We start from the raw sequence: 23,557 nt of genomic DNA, 5'->3' as shown, positions 1-23,557 counted from the left end.
GCCAAGTCAGAACGGTATGCCATGGAAACAGATGGGGGAAACCAACAAAGGATGATCACGATGGAACAAGAAAAGGAAACAACGGATGCTCTTGATGACTGATAACTGAATTTAGTATTGAAAAGCATTGTGAATCCATGTTGACAATACAATGACGGACAACGGAGAGGGAGGGGGGTTGCAGGAGACGGAGGGATGAGAATGATGAGTATAAAAAGGAAGAACAAAAAAGCAATCATCGAATGAGCAAACATGCCCCACTGGAAAGATACATTTTGTTTTTTCCCAGGGTTCCTCCTTTCTCACTTTCCGTGATCCGCTTGCGAATTAGCCAAAGCTCCAACGGCACAGGAAAGTCCGTCCAAACAGACGCTCGAGAAGAACACATTTGACAATAGAAACGGATGGAGACGGATGATCAATAAAACATAAAAGTCAAATCATAAGACATGGCATCTTCCCATTGAGGCTACTCCTTTCTTCAGACTTTTTTTTCTCTTCTTCCCCATTTTATCCCTTGTTCTAGAGAGAGAGAGCGTGCTGGGAGAGCTATGCCTGAACTTCCTGAGGCCTGCTGGGGTGTCTGTCCAGAGGATGGATGAAGATCGCTTTGTTGATGCTGCTTTGAGGTTTCGTTGGAGACAATGGGACGCTGTTGGAATTCAGTTTGTCTCATAGGATTGATGACACGTCCAGCAGCATTGAACAGAACACATAACGGCCTGGTAGTAGCACTCCTACCTTGCGCTGTCGGCATAAGCTGCTGGAGTGGAACGCCAGGTGATCCTAAAACACCAGGATGCTGGAAAATCATTCCATGGCGACCAACTTCAATCCGGGACCTCTTAGCCTGATCTGGGATTTAAAACACACAATACCCTCATAACGAGAAAAAGACACTCTGCAAACAGCAATTACTTTCTGTACACCATACAGACCACCTCTCCTTCCTCGGGTTAAGACTTCTACACACAGCGCTAGTAGAAGATGCCAAATATCTAAAAGCAGAAGCAATTTGAGGTAAGAAGAAAAAAAGAACAAAAAGAACGAAAAGGGGGAGGAAACAAACCAACAAAAAGGCCACGGGAGTGTGCTGTCCTTGCCCTACCTGCGTGTGCCATTGCCTGTTGCCTCTTAAAGGCATCCATGTCCCCTGGGTTTGTCATGCTGCCAGATGCTCCCAGGTGCACCTGAGGAGACATATCCAAGGGTTAACAAGAGCTTGGATACAAGAGATCAAAAAGGGTCTTCCAAGAGATAAAAAAGGAAACATTTAAAACAGACAACGATAAATCCGTTCCATCCGCTCTGTTTAGAGGTTGCAGTCATTTGGTGCCCCATTCTTCACCTGAAACTGCTGCTGGGAAGAGAATGCTGCTGAAACATTGGGTGGAAGCTGTGTAGCTATGGCAACTGGTGTCCCCGCCTGTCCATCCTTTCCAGTGACAACCTTGACCTGGGAGTGGCACAGAGACTTGAACTAGATTCATGTAGCCTAAACACAGGATAACAAGTCGAGGGGTTCTGAATATAGGACTTTAAGACACAATACAACAAGATATCAATCAATTCTGTAACAGTACCTCGTCATTGATGACCTCAGACTGCTCCTCCTCTTCCGATTCCTCCTCAAGGTCCAGGTCGTTCTGCCTCAGGTAAGTGAAAAGCGGGACGCAGGGTTTCTTCTTGAAAGCCAAATAGTCCATCATGTTCCCCTGGAGGTGCTGGAGGAAGAACAGCTCAATCAGGTAGTCTTTGAAGACCTCCTTCAGACCCTCCATCTTCTTATTGTGGTGCTCCAGACACTGCTTCCTCAGCTGGGCCACTTCTGGGTTGGAGGGTGCAATCTCCTCCAGCTTTTTGGGAATCTGTTTCTTGATGGAGCCCATGCTCATGCCGGTAGGCGTGAGGGGGGGATTGGGGATGCCTTGGGGAAGGTTAGTGAGGGAAGGGCTGGAAGGAGGAATGGTGGAAGGCATACTGAAAGATGCTGTGGCAGCTGTCCCCACTCCAGCTACCACACCCAGAGTCTTCTCAAATATCATGGGACGCGCCAGCTGCCCCTGGATAATACTGCTGATTTGAGGTGGCAAGTTGGATGTGGTGATGTGGCCTGGGCTCCCCAGTTTGGGCAGAGCAGTGCCACTGACCACAGGACTCTGAGGTCCGAGGTGGTGGATGGTGCCTCCAGTCTGTGAATGGGGCTGTGACAGCCTGCGTTCCCGCACAGAGCCTGGTGCCCCTGGGGAGGACAGCTGCAACTGCACCTGCCCAGCTGTGGTTGGAGCCAGCTGTGTCAACCCTGTCCCCTCTTGGTAAACAAAGTGCCCACTTCCAGATGGGCTGCCAAGACTGATTTGTCTCACAAGCATGCCAGTATCAACAAAACGTGTTGGGCTCTGTCCACACACACTCAGTCCTGTTCCGGGTGCCCCAGGTCGATGGAGGGGTACTGGGTTGTGCTGGGTGGGACTTTGGGGCTGCATGGATTGGGGCAGAGGTGAGGTGACCTTGATATAGGAGGACGGGGCATGCTCAAACCTCCATTGCGGAGCTGTGTGCTGGAAGCCGGGAGAGCCTGGGTTCTGGGGGGGGAGCGGGGTGAGGGTGATCTGTTGGTTGCCCGTCACCATTTGACTGACATTTTGTAAGGTGATGTTCATGTTCTGGCCTGTGACAGGGCTGCGGCTCATGATTATCTGGTAGTTGGGTGACTTGGGGGCTGAAGGGCTAGCTGCAGATGCAAACGTGGTCACAGGTGATTGTGGGTGGTTGGCTGTTGCCTGCTGTTGAGTAACAGCCATGGTCTGCTGCTGCTGGTCTTCTGCTTCAGATCCCGTGATGGACTTGGATCTCTGAAGTTGCCGTTGCATATGCTGTTGTCCACTCCCATGGTGCATTGCGTAACACTGTAGCGGGGAGACATTATCATCAAATCATTTAGCCAATATTGGTTTCATATTTTAATGGTCAAAACTATGCAAATACGTATCATTCAATCAAACATTGCCATATTCTTGTATCAATGTCAACCATTAATAATTCTGTACATAATAACTGTAGCTATTTGACGCTGTAACATTACTTTTCATTTTTCTGTCGCAAAGATCAGTGAATGGCTTGGCAAAGGTAGCCTTTCATGAATGAGTTCCATCATGCAAGCTAGCTAGTCATATTTGACGTGTTGTATTTGGTAAAGAAAGAACGGAAGACATCCACTGACAGACGCAGATGAGCATCTAGCTAGCTGACTAACCATGTTGTTTGCAGAATTTAAGACAACGTAACAATGCTATTTGAGCTCGCTAACGTTAGCTAGCTAGGTAATAATAGCTGCCGAGCCATTTCATGGTATGTAGTTAACACCACCTTCATAACCAGCAGCATAATAAACAATTAGGCTGCCTATATTTTCAAATGAGCTGTAACGTTAGCTACAGTAGCTAGCTAAACTATGCTTATGTTTTTGCACGGCCTTGTCCTAACTGAGATGTGATACCGCTAACTATAATGCTACGGTCGAGCATTATATTAGCCAACTATGCAACGTTGACCATGCATTAATGAAATGTGTATTTACGTTGCTTACAAAAAGCTTTTGATTCAACTAGCTAAATGTCCAAATACTTGGCACGCGTAAGGCCGATATTCCGCTCCTTCCCTCGGATAGCGTGCTACTAGCTCGCGCTAGCTAATACGTTAGTCGATGGGTAAATAGACGGAACTAGCTACTTACAGCAAATACAACTCACGCTGTAGTGTCATCAACCAAAAAGTATTATTTCAAAATAAAGAAAAATGTATGAAATGTAAATACTGCTATACGGAAATATTACATTTAATGTTTTGGACATATTTCATTCTGAAACATGGCGGTGGCCACCTTACATTTTTCAAGGATCGTGCTATCTGGGATCCTTGGGACGTCGCCACCCTAAACCTTAACCTTAGACTAACATGTACCATAACCCTTACTTAACCCAGGGATCATCAACTAAATTCAAGCGAGGGACGATTTTTTTCTTGAGCGGCTGGTCGGGGCAGAACATAATTATAATTTTGTAGATTGCAATTGACAGCAAGGAGCACAAACATACATCATATTTAAAGCCGTGCTTACATTTGTGTATCATCCTCTGTCTCTCTATTATGTGTGGGAATACTTGGGAACAGATTCCCACAATTAAAATCCCTTGGAGTTTTGGGGGGGGGGGGGGGGGGGGCAAATTAAACCGCATTTGGCTCGTGGGCAGCTTGTTGGGGTACCCTGCCTTGGTGTGCCCTGCTACTTCAATGGAGTGACGTCAGGGTTGGCCCTTCCGAGGACCCCTTATAGAAGTTTCAATCTATTCTTTGAAGAACCGGAAGCAGTTCCGTTTCAAAGGACCTGAACAACCCTGGACCGAGGTTGATTGACAAGAATTTAAACCAATCAACAGTTTTAAATAAAATACGACCCTCTTTGCACATCAACAGAGAATACAGGCACATAGTTTCTTAGTACAGGCGCTTTCTAGTACCTCTATGGGTGCTTATTCTAAGGTTCTTCAAAAAACCTAGCTATAGCCAATTGAGTATCTCTCATGCTACTTTAAAATATTGAGTGTTTATATTCTGTATTCCCTAAAACCAAGTGTGAAACCTTTCTATGAGTCACACAATAATACTTAGTCATGAGCTAGGACTATTCCAAATATTATAGTATATTTTACCTCTCTCTACCTACTAATGCCTCACATCAAAACATGCCTCCTCTATACTGTAGATCTGCATTTGGTCTGTGGAGCAGCTGGCGTGTGTAGGCTAGAGAACAACAGAAACATCCCACAAAATGTAACATATATTTTAATCACTCTTACACAATATCCTCATATGAAACTGATTTTGGCAGCTTGGTTTTGGTGAACAAGAATAACATACAGTCAAAATAATTACTCAATATATTTACAAGGACATTTCATATTCAAAAGGTGCCTAGTCAAAAAGTCATTCGGAAAGTTGATACCATTTTCATTGAATGTAAAAACAGAAATAGGTCAATTCAAAGGCAGTCATAAAAAACTAAATATTAAAACCAACCAACCACTCCACACAAAACAAACCCCCCAGATTTATACAAAATCTTACTAAAAATATAAAATACAGGACAGGTTTTCTGTACTGAAGTTTAACCTATTATTTCTTTGCCTCATCTTTGCCTCATCCAAGCCTATACATTACTGATCATTCACTAATATTTGTGCAAAAACAGACAAAAGCATGCAGCTCGATATGGTGCTGGGAAAGAGTGGCTTGAAGATTTGACACTCTTTACAGAAGATTAAGATCTCTACAATACAGTAATGACATTCTCTGACAAGTTCCTAACAGTTTATGAATAAGTCTATCATAAATGTATTTGTGCTACAGTGGGTTGTCAAAAACATACACATTGCTAAAAGCAGTAAAAAAAAAAGACAGTAATCCTTTTTTTTTTAAATAATCTGCAACAAATTGGCAATACTTGGTCTTCACTTTCTCTTACACAACTTTCCAACTGCTGAAAAAGCTGCAATTTGTAACTTTTTGGGCGAAGACCAAATTCACATAGAAATGTGTGTTATAGATCTGTCTGACGTTGTCATTGAAAGCAAGTCTAATAAGCAGTAGATCCGTTCTATGTGCGCTATTTCTATGCATCCCGTTCTTAAGTTTCGTTTTTTGTCTCTTTGATTTTTGGTTTTGTACACCAGCCTCAAACAGGTGAAAAGACAATATTTTTGGTTATGGAAAATATATTTCACAGCGGTTTATATGGTACAATGATTGTCTACACTATACTGCTTGTTTTATCACATAAACTGAAATGGTGGAGCGATTTCTGCATAGTGCATCTTTAAATATAACACCAGCTGGTACCAAAGATCTTTACCGAATTCCCTTCTATTATTGAGTGCCACCTGCTGTACATTAAATTACACTCTCAAACATCTATTACTCTCAAACAACTATTTCAAGTAAAATCAGCTAATTTGAGATTAAAATAATAACTTTGTCCAGTGAGGCCTGATAAATCCAGTAGATTAACAGTAACATACTACTGGCCTGGCATAACATACTGTAGCATGAAACACAAGCACAACACACACTGCTCTCAGAGTGGAGTCGACAGAACCAACCCCACTCTTCTTCTCCTCTCTTCTGGTACTAAAAATGTTTAGTGCTAGGCTGTGGGTTGAGAGCAGCCATATCAGTGGTCTTGTTACTGAGCATGTTCAGTTCAAAGTGCTTATGTGTGTCAACAGTCCAAGGAGCTCCATCTTCAAATAGGACAGAGGGACATCAGAGGTCTGGAGGTGCTCTAACCAAGCTCAGAGGTTCAGCTAATATTGTAGCTATAGTCCAAAAGCCTTAAGCTCAATCACACTGTGCAGTCTGCAGAGCAGAGAGGAGGCGTCTCTCAATACACTGTTTACCTGACACCAAAACAAAGGGAGAAACACAGTGAGAGAGAGACATTCCTAATTCATATCTTCAAATAGATGTGTGTGTGCACATGTCGGCAAGTGTGTGGGTGCGTGCATGTGTATCTATAAGCTACTTACATTTATTTATGTTGTCGATGTCTGCCTGCTCTGTGATGGTAAGGGACAGGCCCTCCATGAGCAGAAGGGCTTTATGGTATCTCTGGATGGGCGCCTGGCCACGGTGGAACATCTCATCTAGGGCTGCTGACTGCACCTGGAAAATAGCAACACACACACTCAGCTATTAACATTGCTCTTACAATAATCTAACCACATCATAAATACTGCAGTAAAAGTAATGTCATAAAATGATATTTACTCGATCTACTATCCATCGTATATCATACAATATGCATGTCCAATGATTATGTTACACAATACTGAAGACCACTAGACAGAGAAAGAATGGGAGCACATAGAGAGCACAGAAATGTACAGTACTGTGCAGTGAGAGAGAGGAGGCCTTACCATGGTCACGGTGTGACTGTAGATGAGTTTCTCTGCAGTGATTTTGCTCATGTGGTCCATCAGTCTCTGCTTGTTGAGGAGGAAGCTCTGCAGGCGGACGTTGAGGGACCGACAGGACGTCACACTGCTCTTATACAGCTCATTCATCTTCTTCATCACTACATACAGGAGAAATTACTTTCATTTAATACACTTTATAAAGCATGATCATTAGCCTCCTACAGTCTAAACCCTGTCTAAGCCGGGGAATCAAAAGGAAGTTTGTTCTGAGGTGTCTGTCCTATATCTGAGAATTCTAGGACACGATACATTTTTGGGGGGACATGTATTTATTAACCCTTTATTTTTGGCACTAAACTATCTCCATCAAAAAACTGGTACCAGGGGACCTTCAGACGAGTCTTGTGAAGCTTGTGGGCGTGCTAGAGCAAAACAACTGACATGGACGTGTTCGGGAGAGACTCACCTTTCCACAGAAGGGTCATATTAGTGTGTAGTCCAAATTGTTCGGACACTACAGACAGAAGTTGGAAGATCGGCTGTACCGATTTCAGAAGAATCCCAAGACGCTTGTGGGGGTCGTAGAGCAAAACGGAGAAACACCATCGTGATCGTGAGAGTCTCATCTTTCCAATAGTCTGTAGGCCAAACCGTTCGAATGCTACAGACGTTTTCGTGAGAAGACCGATCTGACAAACACCGTTCTAGCACCGTTCTAGCTCTGCAGATGTGAACACCGTTCTAGCTCTGCAGATGTGGAAGTGCAACATCTGCGGATGCGTTGGATTGCATCCAATGCAAAAAAAACAGATCTCTTGCTTAAACTGATCGATTTTGATGGGGATAAAAAAAAAAATGCTAATTAGATTTCCACCGGGCCGCGGGGAAAAACGACTCTAGGGATTAACAGGATTTAATGGCCATTTTTTCTGCACACATCAATTAGAAGAGGAAAATCTGGTCCCATGTCTCACCTTGCTTGACTGTAGAGGAGGGGAAGAGTCTGCCTTCTCTGATGTCCTCCATAGCAGTGTGTAATGCAGACGAAAGACATTCTGCAGCCTTCATGTACAGCACCAACTGCTCTGCATAGCTGCGATAAACACATTGTGAATACCAACATTAACTTACACAAAAAGATTATTCCCCCAAATAAAATAAATACATCTTGAAGTACTAAAAATACATAATTACGGTGTGATTTAGGTCCAATTTAAAGCTCAGGGAATCAATAACAGATGCATCCCCTCACCCCCACTCCCGACTTAGAACACTGATCTGATCAGCCACCAGGCTTTGCTGCAGGAAGGACACATCATGAGCATCCTCACTGGTCTCACTCTCAAGTCCAGTGTCTTTAGAACTGGCTATCTCCATGACACAGTGGACAAAGGCAAGAGTGAAGCGCAGGTTTCTCAGGCCATCCGTATGCCACTGCTGTGAAGGAGAGACAGAAAGCATAGCATTTTGTCAACAGTCTAGTTTCTGGCAATGTGCAAACTGATGAATCCATTCATGTACAGAGATCTAATATATTATGAAGGAGTGTTTATGTGTTTACCCCCATCAGTGTCTCCTCTGGGAGCTCTGGAGGGTCAAAATCTATGGCCCTGTCTGGGCTGGCTGTCATGGGGTGTGTTAAATGCTGGTAGTTAGGTACATCTCTATGGGTTCCTCTGCTGATTGACCAGGATGGGCTGACATAGCTGGGGGAACCCACTGCTAAGAAGAAATATCAAATAATAAAATATGAAAAAGTTATTTAATAGCATTTAAAGCATTTCTCCCTCTCTGCACATCCCATTACATAGACCCTGATACCATGCTTGGATTCTGAATGTCTAATCAGACTATACTGATCTAGTATGAGAACCAAATAAGAAACCCTTCTAAGGTAGTTGTAGATCCCTATGTACCTGAGAACGTCCTGGTGGGATTTGGTGGGGTCCCGGCGTTTCTTCTGGATGGAGATCCCCCAGTGAACACGACTGAGGTGGGACTGCCTGAGGCTAAGGTTCCTGCAACCCTCAGAGCACCACTAGTTGGAGCTGTAGGAACACATCAGGGGGGAAATGGTGTCTACTGGCTGAACTGTCATGGACATTGATCATGAACCTCCAATGCAAATGTATGGTCATATACCCACTGACTTGCAGTCAGGAACATTATCAAACATTTACTTTTCTTGTCAAGCCTCACATGGGTTATAGATCAGGTTTGTCCTGGATAGATTAAGACCCTACCTAATATATGAAAAGAGTGGGCAGTAGCACAATTACATAAAGCCTAACCCATGGCCAATAACAGGCTTACACAATTAGAAACAAACAATAAATTTTTCCACAGCTCAAAATCCAATCTCCTTGGTTTGCCCATGGTGCCCTGGTACCTGTGGTGTCCATGGACCTCTCAGTGTAAAGGCTCTCGTTACTTCCTCCATCCAGCAGCTGAGCTCCAAAAGCAGCCTTCAGCAGCATGTCAGACAGACGGCCTGCACTCAGAGACCTGGAGATAGGACACACACACACACACAGATACCTTCAGAGGGCCTCAGCAGACACGTTTAATCATTAATCAATCATACCTTAAGAGAGAGCCCACTACCACACTTATGGATATCAGATAACCAGTATCTGTAGAGCTGGTTTTAACCTTTTGAAGGGGCCCTTCCTCTTCCCTGTGGCCCTGCTGATGTGGCTCAGCTCTGATACTGTCCGTGTTCGGGTGGGAATGATGGGCAAATCCTCAAAGCTGGTGGGCCGGGGGAATTCATGTGGAGGCGTGGCCTAAGTAGGAATCAGGAAAATAACAACATGAGAATGTTGTATTATAGAGTAACTACTTCACTCATGAGCTTGCAGAAGAGACCACTAAATGTGACATTGTTCAGTGGATGACCTGAGGGCTCTGTTGTCCTGTCCAGGTGCTGAAGCGACCAGTCTGCTCTGGGGTCTCTGGGATAGTGCCCACTGGGGGAAGAGAAGTGAAGAAGCACATGTTACGGTGAGTATTGTAGTAATGCAGTAATGGAGGTCTGAGGGGATTCCTACTGTACCTTGTGGAGAGGGCTGGTAGGGTCTGGCCCCTCCAGCTGACAGCCTGCGGTGGCTGAGCACTGCCCCCCCGGGGCCTGATGGGAGAAGAAGGGAGGCTCCAGTCTTCCTACTCCCTGGGGAACTGCCACTACTACTATCAACACAGCACAGGGTGGCCCTGAAACAGATGTGTAACATGTCCTCAACAATTTCCAGAATACACCTCCACGGTAGAAATGCCCCACAGAGCGAGAGCGAGAGCAAGATTGACAGACACAAGAGACAGAGAAAGTGATAGAGATATGTACCTGGTTGAGCCATGCAGGCCAGCGGGGTGTAGGTTTTGTTCTATGCGCTGGTAGTTGTGGATCTGTGTTGGGACAGGAATGGGCACAGACTGGCTGTAGTTACTCCCATTGAACTCTGCAGGCCTGCTGCACAGACAAAAAGGGAGGGGAGAGAGGAAAAGGATGAGTACACCTCAGTGATTTTGTGGGATTGAACACAGCGGGGGGGTTGAAGGGAAACAAACACAGTAAATGCCTGTAAAAACACTACTTTTTCCCTCATAAATTTGTATCTCTATTAAGTTAGGACAGGTCCATTCTCCCTTTCTCTCACGATGTTTGTAGTATGATAAACACTAAAGGATGTTATAATTTGATACCTATCAGTTAAACAGGAGTGTGCTTTATACTAAAGGCTGGTCAGATTAAAGGAGGGTGAGATGGACAAATGCTGTGAAACTTGTAATAGCCCAGGTTTACTCCCCATCTGTCCCCCTCAGTCAGCCCTGCTCTTACCTAACAGGATTAGGGGGACAGAGGGGTGAAGAGGGTGGTGGTGTCCTGCCTAGACTCCCAAGTACCCCAGCAGCCTGCAGAGAGCTCCTTTATCATCAAGAAAAAGGTACAGGACAGAGTCAGTCAGTGTTACCCACTATCTACTTGCTGCTATAAGGACCTCTCATAACCATCTCCATTGTACAGGTTTCTACAGTAGGACTATACATTTCCTGATATTAAATACAACAGAGTTATATCATTCTCCTGTACTCAACTTACCCACTGTACAACATGCTGCCCTGGACAGGTGACCCATCTCCCATGTCACATGTGATCTCACCTGGAGGTAACAAAACAGGATCCAGGGACAAATCAGTCACATGCGTTTACAGCATTAATCAAACCCATATCAAGAACACAATGCTGGTAAAGTCAGAGAGAGAGAGAGAGAGAGCGAGAGCGAGAGAGAGCGAGAGAGAGAGAGAGAGAGAGAGAGAGAGAGAGAGAGAGAGAGAGAGAGAGAGAGAGAGAGAGAGAGAGAGAGAGAGAGAGAGGGAGGGGGAGAGAGAGAGAGAGTGTCTTACTGGGGAACTGGGCAGGCACCATGACAAAGTCGTCCGTCTCAGAGGAGGTGTTCCTGCTGTAGTGGAGGGCTGTGTACCGGGAAGGGGTGGGCTCGGCCTTGGGCTGGAGTCTCTGCAGCACTGCATCGGAATGCTGAAGGGGAAATATCTAATATTAGACCCTAGGTGACTGGTATTGGTAGCAGATCATTTCCCCTTCACATTATAAAGCATTGGGCTGAGCACTTGGAAAAGTGCTATATAAATCCTATTCATCATCATTATCACTCCCCAGAGAGGAGTGAGTCCCCCACTCACTTGAGGGGAGGAGGCCAGGTGAAAGGTGGAGGAGCTGCTAGAGGAGCTGGCAGACCCAGAGCTGGGGTAGGAGGGCATGGGCACCGGAGAGGCTGGAATGATGAAGGACACGGTCACTGTGGTACTAATCCCAACTACATACTGGGGGTCATGCCATGGCTTTGGTACTCTTTATTTAGGTACTAAATAACTTGAGTTGTACATTAGAACTCAATAATTCACACCTGTCCAAAATGCAGTTTTAATTCACAGAGCAATTTGCCTGTATGGCCTATAGGGATACTCACATTTCTTTGTGGATGAACTTGACTCCAGGAAAGGGTGATGGAAAAACTCATCTGTGTGAGTAAACAATGTCAAACAAATTGAAATAAGACGGACACTGCAAGGACTGATTGCAGTTCCATTCCAGTGAAAAAGGCATCAAAGCAGACAGGGCCACAGTGTCTCCACACCCCTCCGGTCTCAGCCTCCAGTATTTATGGTGCAATAGTTTATGTGTCGGGGGGCTAGGGTCAGTCTGTTATATCTGGAGTATTTCTCCTGTCTTATCCGGTGTCCTTGTGTGAATTTAAGTATGCTCCCTCTAATTCGCTCTCTCTTTTCTCTCTTTCTCCTCTCTGTCTTTCTTTCTCTCTTATCTCTTATTTCTTTCTCTCTTATATCTGAGCCCTAGGACCATGCCTTAGGACTACCTGGCCTGATGACTCCTTGCTGTCCCCAGTCCACCTGGTCATGCTGCTGCTCCAGTTTCAACTGTTCTGTCTGCGGCTATGGAACCCTGACCTGTTCACCGAACGTGCTACCTTGTCCCGGACCTGCTGTTTTCGACTCTATCTCTCTCTACCGCACCTGCTGTCTCTAACTCTGAATGATTGGCTATGAAAAGCCAACTGACATTTACTCCTGAGGTGCTGACCTGTTGCACCCTCGACAACCACTGTGATTATAATTATCTGACCCTGCTGGTCATCTTTGAACGTTTGAACATCTTGGCCATGTTCTGTTATAATCTCCACCAGGTACAGCCAGAAGAGGACTGGCCACCCCTCAGAGCCTGGTTCCTCTCTAGGTTTCTTCCTAGGTTCTGGCCTTTCTAGGGAGTTTTTCCTAGCCACCGTGCTTCTACATCTGCATTGCTTGCCGTTTGGGGTTTTAGGCTGGGTTTCTGTACAGCACTTTGTGACATCGGCTGACATAAAAAGGGCTTTATAAATACATTTGATTGATTGATTGAGACAGCAGTGCAAATGTTAGTGAGTGAGAGAGTGAGTGAGGCTAACCGAAGTCCATGCGCTCCTTATGGTTCCTTTGCAGCAGGCCCAGGAGCAGGTGTCTCAGGTGGACTGACGTCTCCCGTGGAATGCTGGGAGAAACACAGGTTTACAGGTTTCACTTTGAAAACATATTTCTTTAATGACCTTAAGACAAAACAAGCTGTTTTTTGTTTGTGTGTATTGACTATTTATAAGATGATGTTGAGTGAGTTTATAATAGCAATAAGGCCCGGGGGGTGTGGTATATGGCCAATATACTACGGCTAAGGGCTGTTCTTAACCACGACGCAATGCGGAGTGCCTGGATACAGCCCTTAGTTGTGCTATGCTGGCCATATACCACAAACCCCTGAATTGCCTTATTGCTATTGTAAACTGGTTACCAATGTAATCAAAGCAGTAAAAATAAATGTTTTGTCGTACCCGTGGTATATGGTCTGACATACTAACGCTGTCTGCCAATCAGCATTCAGGGATCGAACCACCCAGTTTCTAACGCGTCGTGGAACACACCTTCCACGTCATGCATTATTTTCCAGAGAACGTATAGCCCTCATTGATTATCCCTTACTAAGCAATGTATCGGGTTGTTATGACACCCTGAGCTGTAATGTGGTGTGTGGTTGTGTTTTCCTAGCACTGAGAGCAAGACTGTGAGGTATGATACTGAGTGTGGCCGTGTGCCTGTGTTTATGTTAGAGTGACTCAGGGCATTTTGACACTCTGACCCTTACAAAAAAAGATTGCAGTTTTTAAACTGCAGTAAAAGTGCAGTAACTGCAGTCGACTGTGGTATTTTGGACGCAGTATTTGCAGCATACTGCAGTTAGACTGCACTCTGACCGCAATCTTTTTTTGTAAGGGGAGCCATGGTGTGTGTGTGTGTGTGTGTGTGTGTGTGTGTGTGTGTGTGTGTGTGTGTGTGTGTGTGTGTGTGTGTGTGTGTGTGTGTGTGATATATCTGGGTCATGTGGAAAGTGATAGCGGTGCAGTAGCAGGCAGCTAACAGCTGTTATAAATAGTGAAAAGCAAATACTAAACCCTGTAACCCACACAAACATCCCCATCCTTATCACAGGCTTTATCAGAGACAGAGTTCTACTAAACTGGTATTCCCCTGAGTGACACAAATACACAAGCTCACAAAGTAAAAGATAAAAATATAACAAATGCCTATGGCTGTTTTGCACTTCAAAGGGGATGAATAGGGGGATAATATTTGTGACCCTGAATAAGAGATACACAATTCTACAGCTGCACCATCGAGAGCATCTTGACCGGTTGCGTCACTGCTTAGTATGGCAACTACACCGACCTCAATCACATGGCACTACAGAGGATGGTGCGGACAGCCCAGTAAATTACTAGGGCCGAGCTCCCTGCCATCCAGGCGGTGTGAAAGGAAGGCCCGGAAAATCATTAGACTCCAGCCACCCAAACCATAGACTGTTCTCTCTGCTTCCACATGGCAAGCGGTACCGGACTGACTCTATGCACATTCACTCTATGAACACTCTACACACACACTCACACTCCAACACACACACACTTAATTTTCCCACACACACATAACACCCACACACATTCATACTGACTCTACACACAAGTACACACACTCACATAAAATCATCATATACATTGCTGCTACTCTGTTTACCATATATCCTGATGCATAGTCACCTTACCCCTATATATATCTACCTCTATCTCTTCAGTATCCCTGCACATTGTAAATATGGTTTTGGCACTGACCCTGGAACTGATCCTGTATGTAGCTTACTTACTTTGTCGTGTTCTTCTTCTTTCTATCTCTCGTGTGTTTTTGTTCTACTTGACTTTTTAAAAATAGAACTAACTGCATTATTTGGAAAGAGCATGCAAGAAATGCATTTCACTGTACTTGTGTTTGTGCCAAACAAAAAAACTAAACAAAAAACAGCTGTAAAATAAAATCTCTTTCTCTGAGAAATTGTATTGAGCGCCTATCCAAAACATGTACACGTACGTACAACAGTGTTCTAGCATATTGGGCCATTGTCTTTCATACTTTTCCGGATTCTCAGTGTGGCTCAAGCAATTTCTCCAACTGTCAGCACTTTCAAATGAATAGAGGACATGTACGCGGAGCCGCGTTGGTTGGGAATCTTGGCGAGGTGTGCGTTTGGACTGTGCATACCCCGCGGATGGTGGTCTGAGAGCCGAGTAGCTATGTGTCACAATGGGATGCTGGACTCTGAAATACGCTTTAGTATGAATAATATAATTGTCCTATTTTTTGGAGCGTACAATATAGCTCGGTGTTTGAATGATTTATTTTATACAGTCTTTTTTGCTCATCTTTATCAAGGGGGCCAATCATTTTGGAGGTGACTGTACATTATAGGGTTACCTAAAGTAATCTGTCAGTAAGCTGATTAGACACATAAGACAGATCTGCCTGTTTATGCTATCCTCACACCTAATCCTGTGTGTGTGTGTGTGTTTTCGATTCAGAGCAGAGGCCTGCAGGTCTCACTACTAACCTGGGCTGGAGGTCCCTGTTTCTCTCATAGAAGAGACGCAGCTCCTGGGGGCTACTGGCCTGCATGACGAACACACAACACAGGACACACACACATCCTGTCTGTAACTGTCTGTTAAAGCTGGAATACACACCTACCTGTTCACTTACAATCACATGCAATCACTTTTTTTATGAAACGTTTAACGCTTTGCCGCAAAATGAAATGATGAATGAAAAACTATTTGCAATAAAGAAAATTGCCTTTAAGAAATCAACTGTGATTTTACACTTCGGGTCAGAGGACATACAAGTTGTCATTTTATTAGTTCTCTTTCGTGGTTGGTTGTACACTGGATGTTTAGGACTTGTCAACTAAAACCAGGTGACATGGTCTAAGTGAACACTACACCATTACATGATCACCCTGCCACTGACCCTGTCTGCTCTGAACTCACTGGCCTGTCCTGGCATGCTTCTCTCTGAGTAATTGCTATTCAAATAATTTAATGCAGGAATAGCCCTATACCAAGTACAAAGGTTCAAATCTTCGAATTTCAGACAGCTTCAACCTAAAGCTAAATCATTACTGACATCCTAATAAACAGGCAGATCACTTAGCCTTTCAAGGAAAAATGAACATAAGTCAAACTATTCTCACTTGGCAAACTTGCTGACAGCTCTGTAGAACTCTCTCAAAACATGATTCAGCACAGCATCAATCAACCCTAACCACGTATGCCACAGTCCACCGCATAGAGTGGCCTCCTAGATGGTAGGGTGATAAACCCCCTGCCTGCCCTGGCTGTTGTGAAACAATGTTTACCCTGGTCTCAGCCATTTCCTCATCCACCTGGCAGCTTGGCTGTTTGTAACAGGGATCTTTCGGAACAAGTGGACACACTGTTCAGACCCCCAGGAGTAACATAACAGCAGGGAACACACAGAGAGGCACTCAGTGTGCTGGGTGTGTGTGAACATGCTGTTTATCACAGGCTCGTGATGTGTTGTCGTACTTTATGTAAACAGCTGTCTTTCATATGATCTATGGTCAGTTCTTTCATAATATAATATGAACCACGGTAGTCAGCCTGTTCCGAAAAGGCATTAGAAATCGTAAAAGACCTATTAGAAGTTTCTTATGCAAGAACATTCAGAGGTTTTAGAAAACATTTTAGATTAGCATGAGTAAGTCATGTAACAATAAAAAAAAACTATACGTTTCCTAACATTCTTGTTTCCTAAAATTGTGAGTGTGTGTGTGTTTATCACTCACCTGAAACGGAGCTTTCCCAGTTAAACACTGGTACACTATGGTTCCTATGCTCCACAGATCGGCCTTGGCATCATAGTTCTGGGACATGATCACCTCCGGGGCCTGAGCACAGACAGACACAGCACAGTGGGTTAGGGTCACATGTACAGTATTTGACCATAAGGTGGGTTAGGATGTATACGTGTATGGGCAATAGGAGTTTCTCACCATATACATTGGGGAGCCACACAGAGTGGCTGCCATAGTGTTACACTGGAGGTGACGTGCAAAGCCAAAATCAGCTGGAGAGAGGGCAAAATCATCAGCCAAAAACACATCTCAAAACACATGTTTCCCTTATTTTCATTCTCTAACCCCACAATGAGAAATGTTTCTTTCTTTCAGAAGGGAAAACTGGAGGCTAAATGCTGGACTCTTTCCAAGTAAATGATTTGAGAGACTAGGGTAGCTGTATCCTTTAAGTGGCAATATGACAACTAACCGTCATTGATCAACAAACAAATCACTTCCCAACCACACCCTGCAGCAAAAACTGTCCAGCTTCTCCTTTGTGTACTTCATGTACAGTATATTACCCCAAAACATCCCAAAACACAAACCTATCTTGATGCAGGTGTTATTGGGGCTGGACCTGCGTCCCTCAGGGTGACAGAGGAGGATGTTCTGAGGTTTGAGGTCTCTGTGGAGGACACCCTGTTCTTTCAGCACCTTCATGGCCCCAGCTATCTGCAGGAGGAAGATCCGGATGGTGTCCTCACTCAGAGTAGCCTTAGCTGCAGTCAGAGGCCAAGCAGGAGAACATACATGGGAAATAAAGTCAGTAGGACAAGGGTCGTGACATTTGACAGTAGTACGGCTACTAATATATAGCTAGCTATAGGAACTTCTTCCAAAATGTGTAAAGGACAGGAATAACTAACTGACACCATAATCCCTCAAGCACCTCGGCTGTATTTTTAGCGTCCGTGTTTTTCCACCCTAGGAGAGGAGATAAGTCAGCGACAGATGGATGAGGTCATGTTGATACTACAGGAGCCTTGCAAGGCGTGTCTGGGTGTTGGATGTGCCAACCTAAGGGCAAGGGCGAGCAGGCACAGGAGATGCAGGCAAATGTCTTGTCTTCAAAACAAGACACGCTTGCGTGATAGCAAAATCAGGCCACAACAGGCCTTCGATCTTTAAATAGACTCGTCGACCTACGCACACATGGTAAATTTAGTCAATGAGACCCCTGTATGCCCTCGGTCTAGTCACTGTTTCTAAAGGGGAGAGAGTGTAATAGAAGGAGGATATTGTCCGTTGATATTCTGCTAAGAGTATGAGAGGAGAGAATGCTTTATTCTGTTGATTTATGATGGTGTCAGTGGGAGGATTATTGTCAATTTTGGCTATGAGAGAGCAGACAAAATAGGGAGGTATATTCATTGCTCAATATTGTTATGTTATTCTAGGTCTGTGTGTGAAGGAGAGATATTTTCAGTGGCCTTGTGTTTCTTTAGTGAGTGTAGGGAAACATTCATTTTGGTGTTAATCACAAAAAATCCTGTTCTGTATGTTGGGCTTAATTTGGGCCAAGCTCTTTAAGTATTTGTTGTACAGGCCTAGGCATTGTGTCAGCATGTAATCCACATCTAAATTATATGTCACATTGTTTTGCCCAAAGATGATTATGGTTCTACTTTTCATGATCTTTCAAAATAAAAGGATTACAAGTACTCAACAAAGTCCGCAACGAAGTCCTCAACAAAGTCTCTGGCAGATTTTATTACTATAACAATAGCTTATCACAATAACCTGCAACCAAATCTTTGTTTGGTTGGTCTTTATTTGACCCTGTTTCACACTAGCCAATGGTGTTTGGTTCTTCACTCTAAGCAATACACATGGGTATTAATACAGGCACCTGAAACACCTACAGCACAATCATAATGAAGGTGTTAGAATGCTTAAATGATAAGATGTTTCAATTCCTTTTGAAGTTCAAACATGAGTTAAGAGGAGAGACACATTTGTCAAAGCTCTGTTTGTGAGGTGACAGTATACTCACAGTGGAGGTATTCTGCCAAATCTCCTCCATTGCAGTACTGGGAGCAGAAAATAATGGAAAATTTCATTAGATATAATTGAATTGTTTCTTTCTACAACCACTATTAATCCACATATACAGTAGCCTATACATAAAGCAAACCAGACTTCATCTTACCTCCATGACCAGATACACACACCCAGCCATTTCCTGTTAGAGAAAACATAAAACTCATTGATTGTGGTGACATAATATATCCATATAGATTTTTAAGATAGCAAACGTTGACTAAAACTGTGTATATTCAAAATACATTTACCCGGCAACAAGGGAAATAACCCCTACAGCCTTTGCAATATATAATTATTACTTTTGTTCTGTTCGTTTCCCCCCCAAGGCAAATTAATTCCATCCACGGTTGTTTTAAATTAGATATGCACTACAGTCCCAAGTGGGATGGGCACATGTAGTAGGTTTGAATAATGCATAAATGTAGAGACTATCCCATAAGAAACAAACGACACCACTTCATAATTTAGAGTGGGCTGGCTCCCATTTGGCCGATCATGCAGGGTTGAGCTGGCAGCAGAAGGTGAGAGGGTTAGGCTGTCAGTCCAAGCTGACTGCTATTGAATGGATTATAAGGGTGTGACTGGGAGGGGAATGAAGAAGTGATTCAGGTTTCACTTGAATTTATAAGGTTTTAGTAGAAACCAGTATCCTTTATCCCCACTGAGTACAAACATCAATTCAACATCTATTCCATGTTGGTTCAACGTAATTTCATTGAAATGACATGGAAACAACATTGATTCAACCAGTGTGCCCAGTGGGTCTTTTAATAATTAAACAAATATTGCTCAGTTACTCAAAGCAAATTGTCACATTTAGAGATACTATTACATTGTATCAATCAAATGTCACCCAAACAAAATGGAACTGAGATAAAATGGGCTTGAGTAAATGTTAGATACATTACATGACAGCTAGCGACATTACAGTAGGACAAAAGCCCTTCCTTTCATGTCTCCATATCACCTAGCAGGTGTCAGGTCTCTAATCATTACTCATTAAGTTGCTGAAGACTGTTCCTGGGGAGATTTCTGCTGACTGAGCTCCTTGTCTGTTGTCTTAAGCCATTACTTAGCATGCAGGCCGGCTGCACCCTGCCATCTGTTTAAGAACAGTGAACCCAAACAGATCAGCAAACCATCTAATGTCTGTCTGGTGACGGGATCATTTTACAACCACATTTTAAGGGAGGACTGCCAAATACAGCTGCAGCCCCATACAATACCTGAGATGGGAACATTGAGATACTCACCTACATGCAAATTTGATAAGTTTATTCATTAACCAGATGCCAACTGACAGTAATGGATATGTTATAACAATGTATCAGATTAGATGTCTCACCTTTACTGGGATTGGATTGGCTAGTAAAGAAATCTATAGATTGATTGTTCTGGTCCAACAGCTGGTTGCAGCAACGGCTCTTCTTCTAAGGCCAGCTGCGACTTGGGACATGAAAATCTCACCTACTGTAGGGTACTGTAGCACTCAGCCATAAACCATAAACTGGTCTACACGTGAAAGTTTGGAAAGTTGTTCTTCTGCTTCACATGGGAATATTTTTACAGAAACCTCTAGGCCCCTCAAACTCAACTCTGGACCTCAAAGCCAGTCCCACTGCGTTTTTTTCATTGTTCCCCTCTAATCAGGGACTGATTTAGACCTGGGAAACCAGGTGTGTGCAATTAATTATCAGGTAGAACAGAAAACCATCAGGCTCTGGATCTCGTAGGGCAGGGTTCATCAACTAGATTCAGCCGTGGGACGATTTTTTCTTGAGTGGATGGTCAGGGGCGGAACATAATTACAAATCATTTGTAGATTGCAAATTGACCGCAAGAAGCCCAAACAGATACAATATTTCAAACCTTGCTTACATTTGTATATGATCTCTCTATTATGCATGGGAATACTTGGGAACAGATTTCCAAAATTAAAATCACTTGGAGCTGATTTCCTGACGTTTTTCAGTCTTTTATATTCAACAATGAATTATTATTATTATTATTATTTTTGCTCAGGAAACATGGGAGGACAAATTGGCCCACTGGCCTCCAGTTGGGGAACCATGTTACAGGGTAAGAGTTGAATAGCCCTGCTCTAGGCCAAAAGTACTCTCTGGATCTTGTAGTTTATCTGGATGTAGGGTACGAGGGGGTAACGAACCCCCCTAAGAACATTTCTAATTGCTGACACAAAAAGCAATGTTTTGAAAAAAATTGTATGTGGATCAAGGTCATGCTAAGGCGAATAAACTATAAAGGGAAATAAATGGCTACAGTTGAAACTTTTTTATTTATTTCATGAAATGTTGTTTTTAGAAAAGGGGCATTTTTTAAAAGTCCCGGTAGAAGATTATGGCATAGGGTTTCATACAAGTGTGTTAAAATCCATTTAATCAGTTTTATTTAGAAATGTCTTTAATAAGTAGTACTTAAAAGCTAAGTCTAGTTGTCTAATTGTAATTATTAAAATAAAATATGGCGGGGGGGGGGGGGGGGGGTGGTGTTGCACATGTCACCATTAATATCTGCACTATGAGGTGATTTGATGTAGTCCCTCTTTTTAACTCACCTGCACATGAATTTCCTTTGTTCTTTCTTTGTTGATCCTTTTCCATACAATCCATTATGTACAATTACACTAAATATTATTTGAATAATGCAGGATTTTAAATCCCAGCAGTCTTTAAAATGACATTCAGGAGCAAAAAGTTTTCAATAGCTGTTTTTAATATAATATTGGAATGGAATATAACATTAAATAACATTGGAGTAACATTGATGTGGCAACTCTCTTATGCTCTGCTATTGCATGATTCTAATCTGTATGTAGGTCACAAAAAAAGCTATCCCCAGTAAAATTGGAGCACAACTCACTAGCCCACCTACTGCACTGCTCACACCTACAGTAATCCAGTCCCCACCTGTGACTAAAAACAGGGGGTGAGATGCTAATGTAAAAGCTCTCTCTTAAAAACGTAGCTAGCGATCCAGCAGTATGACATAAAATGCTGTGTAAAATAGCTAAAAGGCTATAAAGTAACATTAACTGTAAAGCTATCAGCCACTAGTGGAAACATTTACAATTGCAATTAAGTTACATTATATTTTATAATGTATTTTACCTCAGACGATCTGGTAGTAATGTTGCAAGCTTGCCCCAACACACTCATCCGACATATTAATAGTATTAATACTTTACTAAAAAAGTAAATACATTTTTCTCTCTAAACAAGTGGATTATTTATCTTAAGGCTTTCCTACTTGTATATTTAAAAAACTTGGTGACATCTTGTGGTCTTTATGTGAATTACGGGGGGGGGCAGTTACCCCAGGGGGCTAGTTACCCCCTAGTACCCTACGTGTTATCTATATCAGTACTTAACATAAACGCCCATCAACAGAGTATGAGCGAATGAGATGCAATGTTCTGCATTCGACACATCGAATGTCAACAATTGCGCACGTGAGAGCAGGTTTGGGAAAAGCTGTTAGTCAGTTTATTGTGTAGAACTAGAACAGTGTGTGATGATACCGACATGTACAGGTAGGCTACATGTGTGTCAAAAATACATAATGATGTTGAAAATCGACACATACCTGGAAGTCAAGTAGTCCAACGATATTCTCATGTTTCAGTTCCTGTGTTGAGGAACAACAATTTAATGGTTAATTTGCCTAGGTCTGGACTTACATTAATTGCATCAAGTTTCGTCGTCAAATTCTCACCTTTAATATTTTAATCTCTTTTCCTAAGAGGGAATGGGATTTTGCCAAGTTCTTCTTGTTAATACATTTCACAGCTACTTCCAAGTCATGTCTCTTAAAAAGGCAAAGGGAAAGGCAGAAGATGAACGGCTATACTATCCACGCATGCCATACAATCTCTCAATAAAAAATGTTATATAGGACTTATCTCACCCTGGTTATAACATATGTATAATAGCATACAAATTACCTCCTTATGTCTCCCTTTGAACACCACGGCAAAGGCACCATGTCCAATCAGGTCTTTCCTGTTGAACTCGAATTTCCCAATAGTCTCCATACTGTTCAATAATAATAACAACAGGTGCTGTGTATATCCAGGTGGAATCAGGATGTTGACGTTACCACCGGAACAATTTGGAAGTCGCCACCGTTCAACTCCAGACAGCAAGAGAGGTGTCTAGATCCTTCAAGTCTCTCCCCGATTAAAAACCCTAACACTTCTTGAATCATGACGGTTTCATTTAAAATATCAATATCCTATATTCAAAGTTGTTGTCACCATTATGCCTATATATATAAAGCTACAAAACGACAGATCTCATATAGAAAAGACTGAAAACTGTTTACAAAAGAGAAGAGTCGATTTCCCCTCGTTAGTTGGATATAAGCTCCAAAGTAGTCTATATGAATTCTCAAAACGTAAGTTTTCTTTACACAGACAAATAAGTCACCTTTATCCAGACACTGTAGGCTATACTGGTTACATTTGTTGCGAGTCTTCACCTATCACGAACAAACGATCCCACTGTAGTTATTCATATCCCTGGGTGTGAGCATGCGCAATGGGAGTTGTAGCAGTGTTCACCTAGTCAGAAACATGAGTGCCACGGGCGCGGATTAATAACTTGTCTAATCATCATGGCCACAGGTTGCTTAACCTAACGCAACGCAATATCAGAGCACTATGTGTATGTCATTTTCACACATGAAATAATGCCTTGTCTACCACATCCTTTTC

The 23,557-nt window shown here is 43.1% G+C and overlaps 2 protein-coding genes across 15 annotated transcripts in view; both read right to left on the bottom strand.

The window, feature by feature from the left end:
• The window catches only part of LOC139545499 (E1A-binding protein p400-like), a 29,857-nt gene extending 25,947 nt beyond the window's left edge, over positions 1-3,910 (bottom strand). For 6 of the 10 annotated variants that reach the window (XM_071353330.1, XM_071353331.1, XM_071353333.1 and 3 more), the window contains exons 1-5: positions 3,837-3,853; positions 1,584-2,909; positions 1,349-1,456; positions 1,109-1,190; positions 742-855 (exon numbers count right to left, since the gene is read on the bottom strand). In XM_071353330.1, the coding sequence (XP_071209431.1) occupies positions 742-855; positions 1,109-1,190; positions 1,349-1,456; positions 1,584-2,900 (1,621 nt within the window). In that variant the 5' untranslated portion in view covers positions 2,901-2,909; positions 3,837-3,853. Of the gene's footprint in view, positions 1-741; positions 856-1,108; positions 1,191-1,348; positions 1,457-1,583; positions 2,910-3,589; positions 3,712-3,736 lie in introns of those variants that run through there. The other 4 variants (XR_011669079.1, XM_071353334.1, XM_071353336.1 and 1 more) reach the window with 4 other exon arrangements.
• A 917-nt stretch (positions 3,911-4,827) lies between these two features.
• LOC139545498 (serine/threonine-protein kinase ULK1-like) lies at positions 4,828-23,347 on the bottom strand. Of its 5 annotated transcripts, none has more exons than XM_071353323.1 (27): positions 22,787-23,347; positions 22,558-22,650; positions 22,429-22,470; positions 18,932-18,964; positions 18,776-18,812; positions 17,328-17,501; positions 16,936-17,009; positions 16,729-16,830; positions 15,475-15,533; positions 12,959-13,041; positions 11,963-12,013; positions 11,676-11,767; positions 11,379-11,511; positions 11,074-11,134; positions 10,813-10,899; positions 10,318-10,443; positions 10,030-10,187; positions 9,873-9,943; positions 9,627-9,760; positions 9,364-9,479; positions 8,891-9,022; positions 8,536-8,696; positions 8,227-8,411; positions 7,949-8,067; positions 6,975-7,132; positions 6,585-6,720; positions 4,828-6,455 (listed from the first exon to the last, which is right to left on the bottom strand). In XM_071353323.1, exons 1-27 carry the CDS (start codon positions 22,874-22,876, stop codon positions 6,397-6,399), a joined length of 2,766 nt encoding a protein of 921 aa, XP_071209424.1. In that variant the 5' UTR covers positions 22,877-23,347; the 3' UTR covers positions 4,828-6,396. The 5 variants fall into 5 exon arrangements, with proteins under 5 accessions (XP_071209424.1, XP_071209427.1, XP_071209428.1 ...); XM_071353326.1 differs by having other exon boundaries at positions 8,536-8,693; XM_071353327.1 differs by having other exon boundaries at positions 10,318-10,440.
• Between the last annotated feature and the right edge of the window lie 210 nt (positions 23,348-23,557).

The sequence above is a fragment of the Salvelinus alpinus genome, chromosome 19 (assembly GCF_045679555.1).
Source record: "Salvelinus alpinus chromosome 19, SLU_Salpinus.1, whole genome shotgun sequence".
NCBI classification, from domain to species: Eukaryota; Metazoa; Chordata; class Actinopteri; order Salmoniformes; family Salmonidae; genus Salvelinus; species Salvelinus alpinus.
Note: the sequence above shows the minus strand (reverse complement) of the source record. Positions and strands in the feature narration are given on the sequence as shown.

What these genes read in the sequence shown, in the direction of transcription:
- LOC139545498 (XM_071353323.1), bottom strand. Translation starts at nt 22,876, where the DNA reads ATGGAGACTATTGGGAAATTCGAGTTCAACAGGAAAGACCTGATTGGA. An exon ending in GTGTGTATCTGGTCATGGAG is followed by an intron (nt 18,813 to 18,931) that starts GTAAGATGAAGT and finishes TTCTGCTCCCAG; the next exon opens with TACTGCAATGGAGGAGATTT. An exon ending in CAGAGGAGACACTGATGGGG is followed by an intron (nt 8,412 to 8,535) that starts GTAAACACATAA and finishes TCTCCTTCACAG; the next exon opens with CAGTGGCATACGGATGGCCT.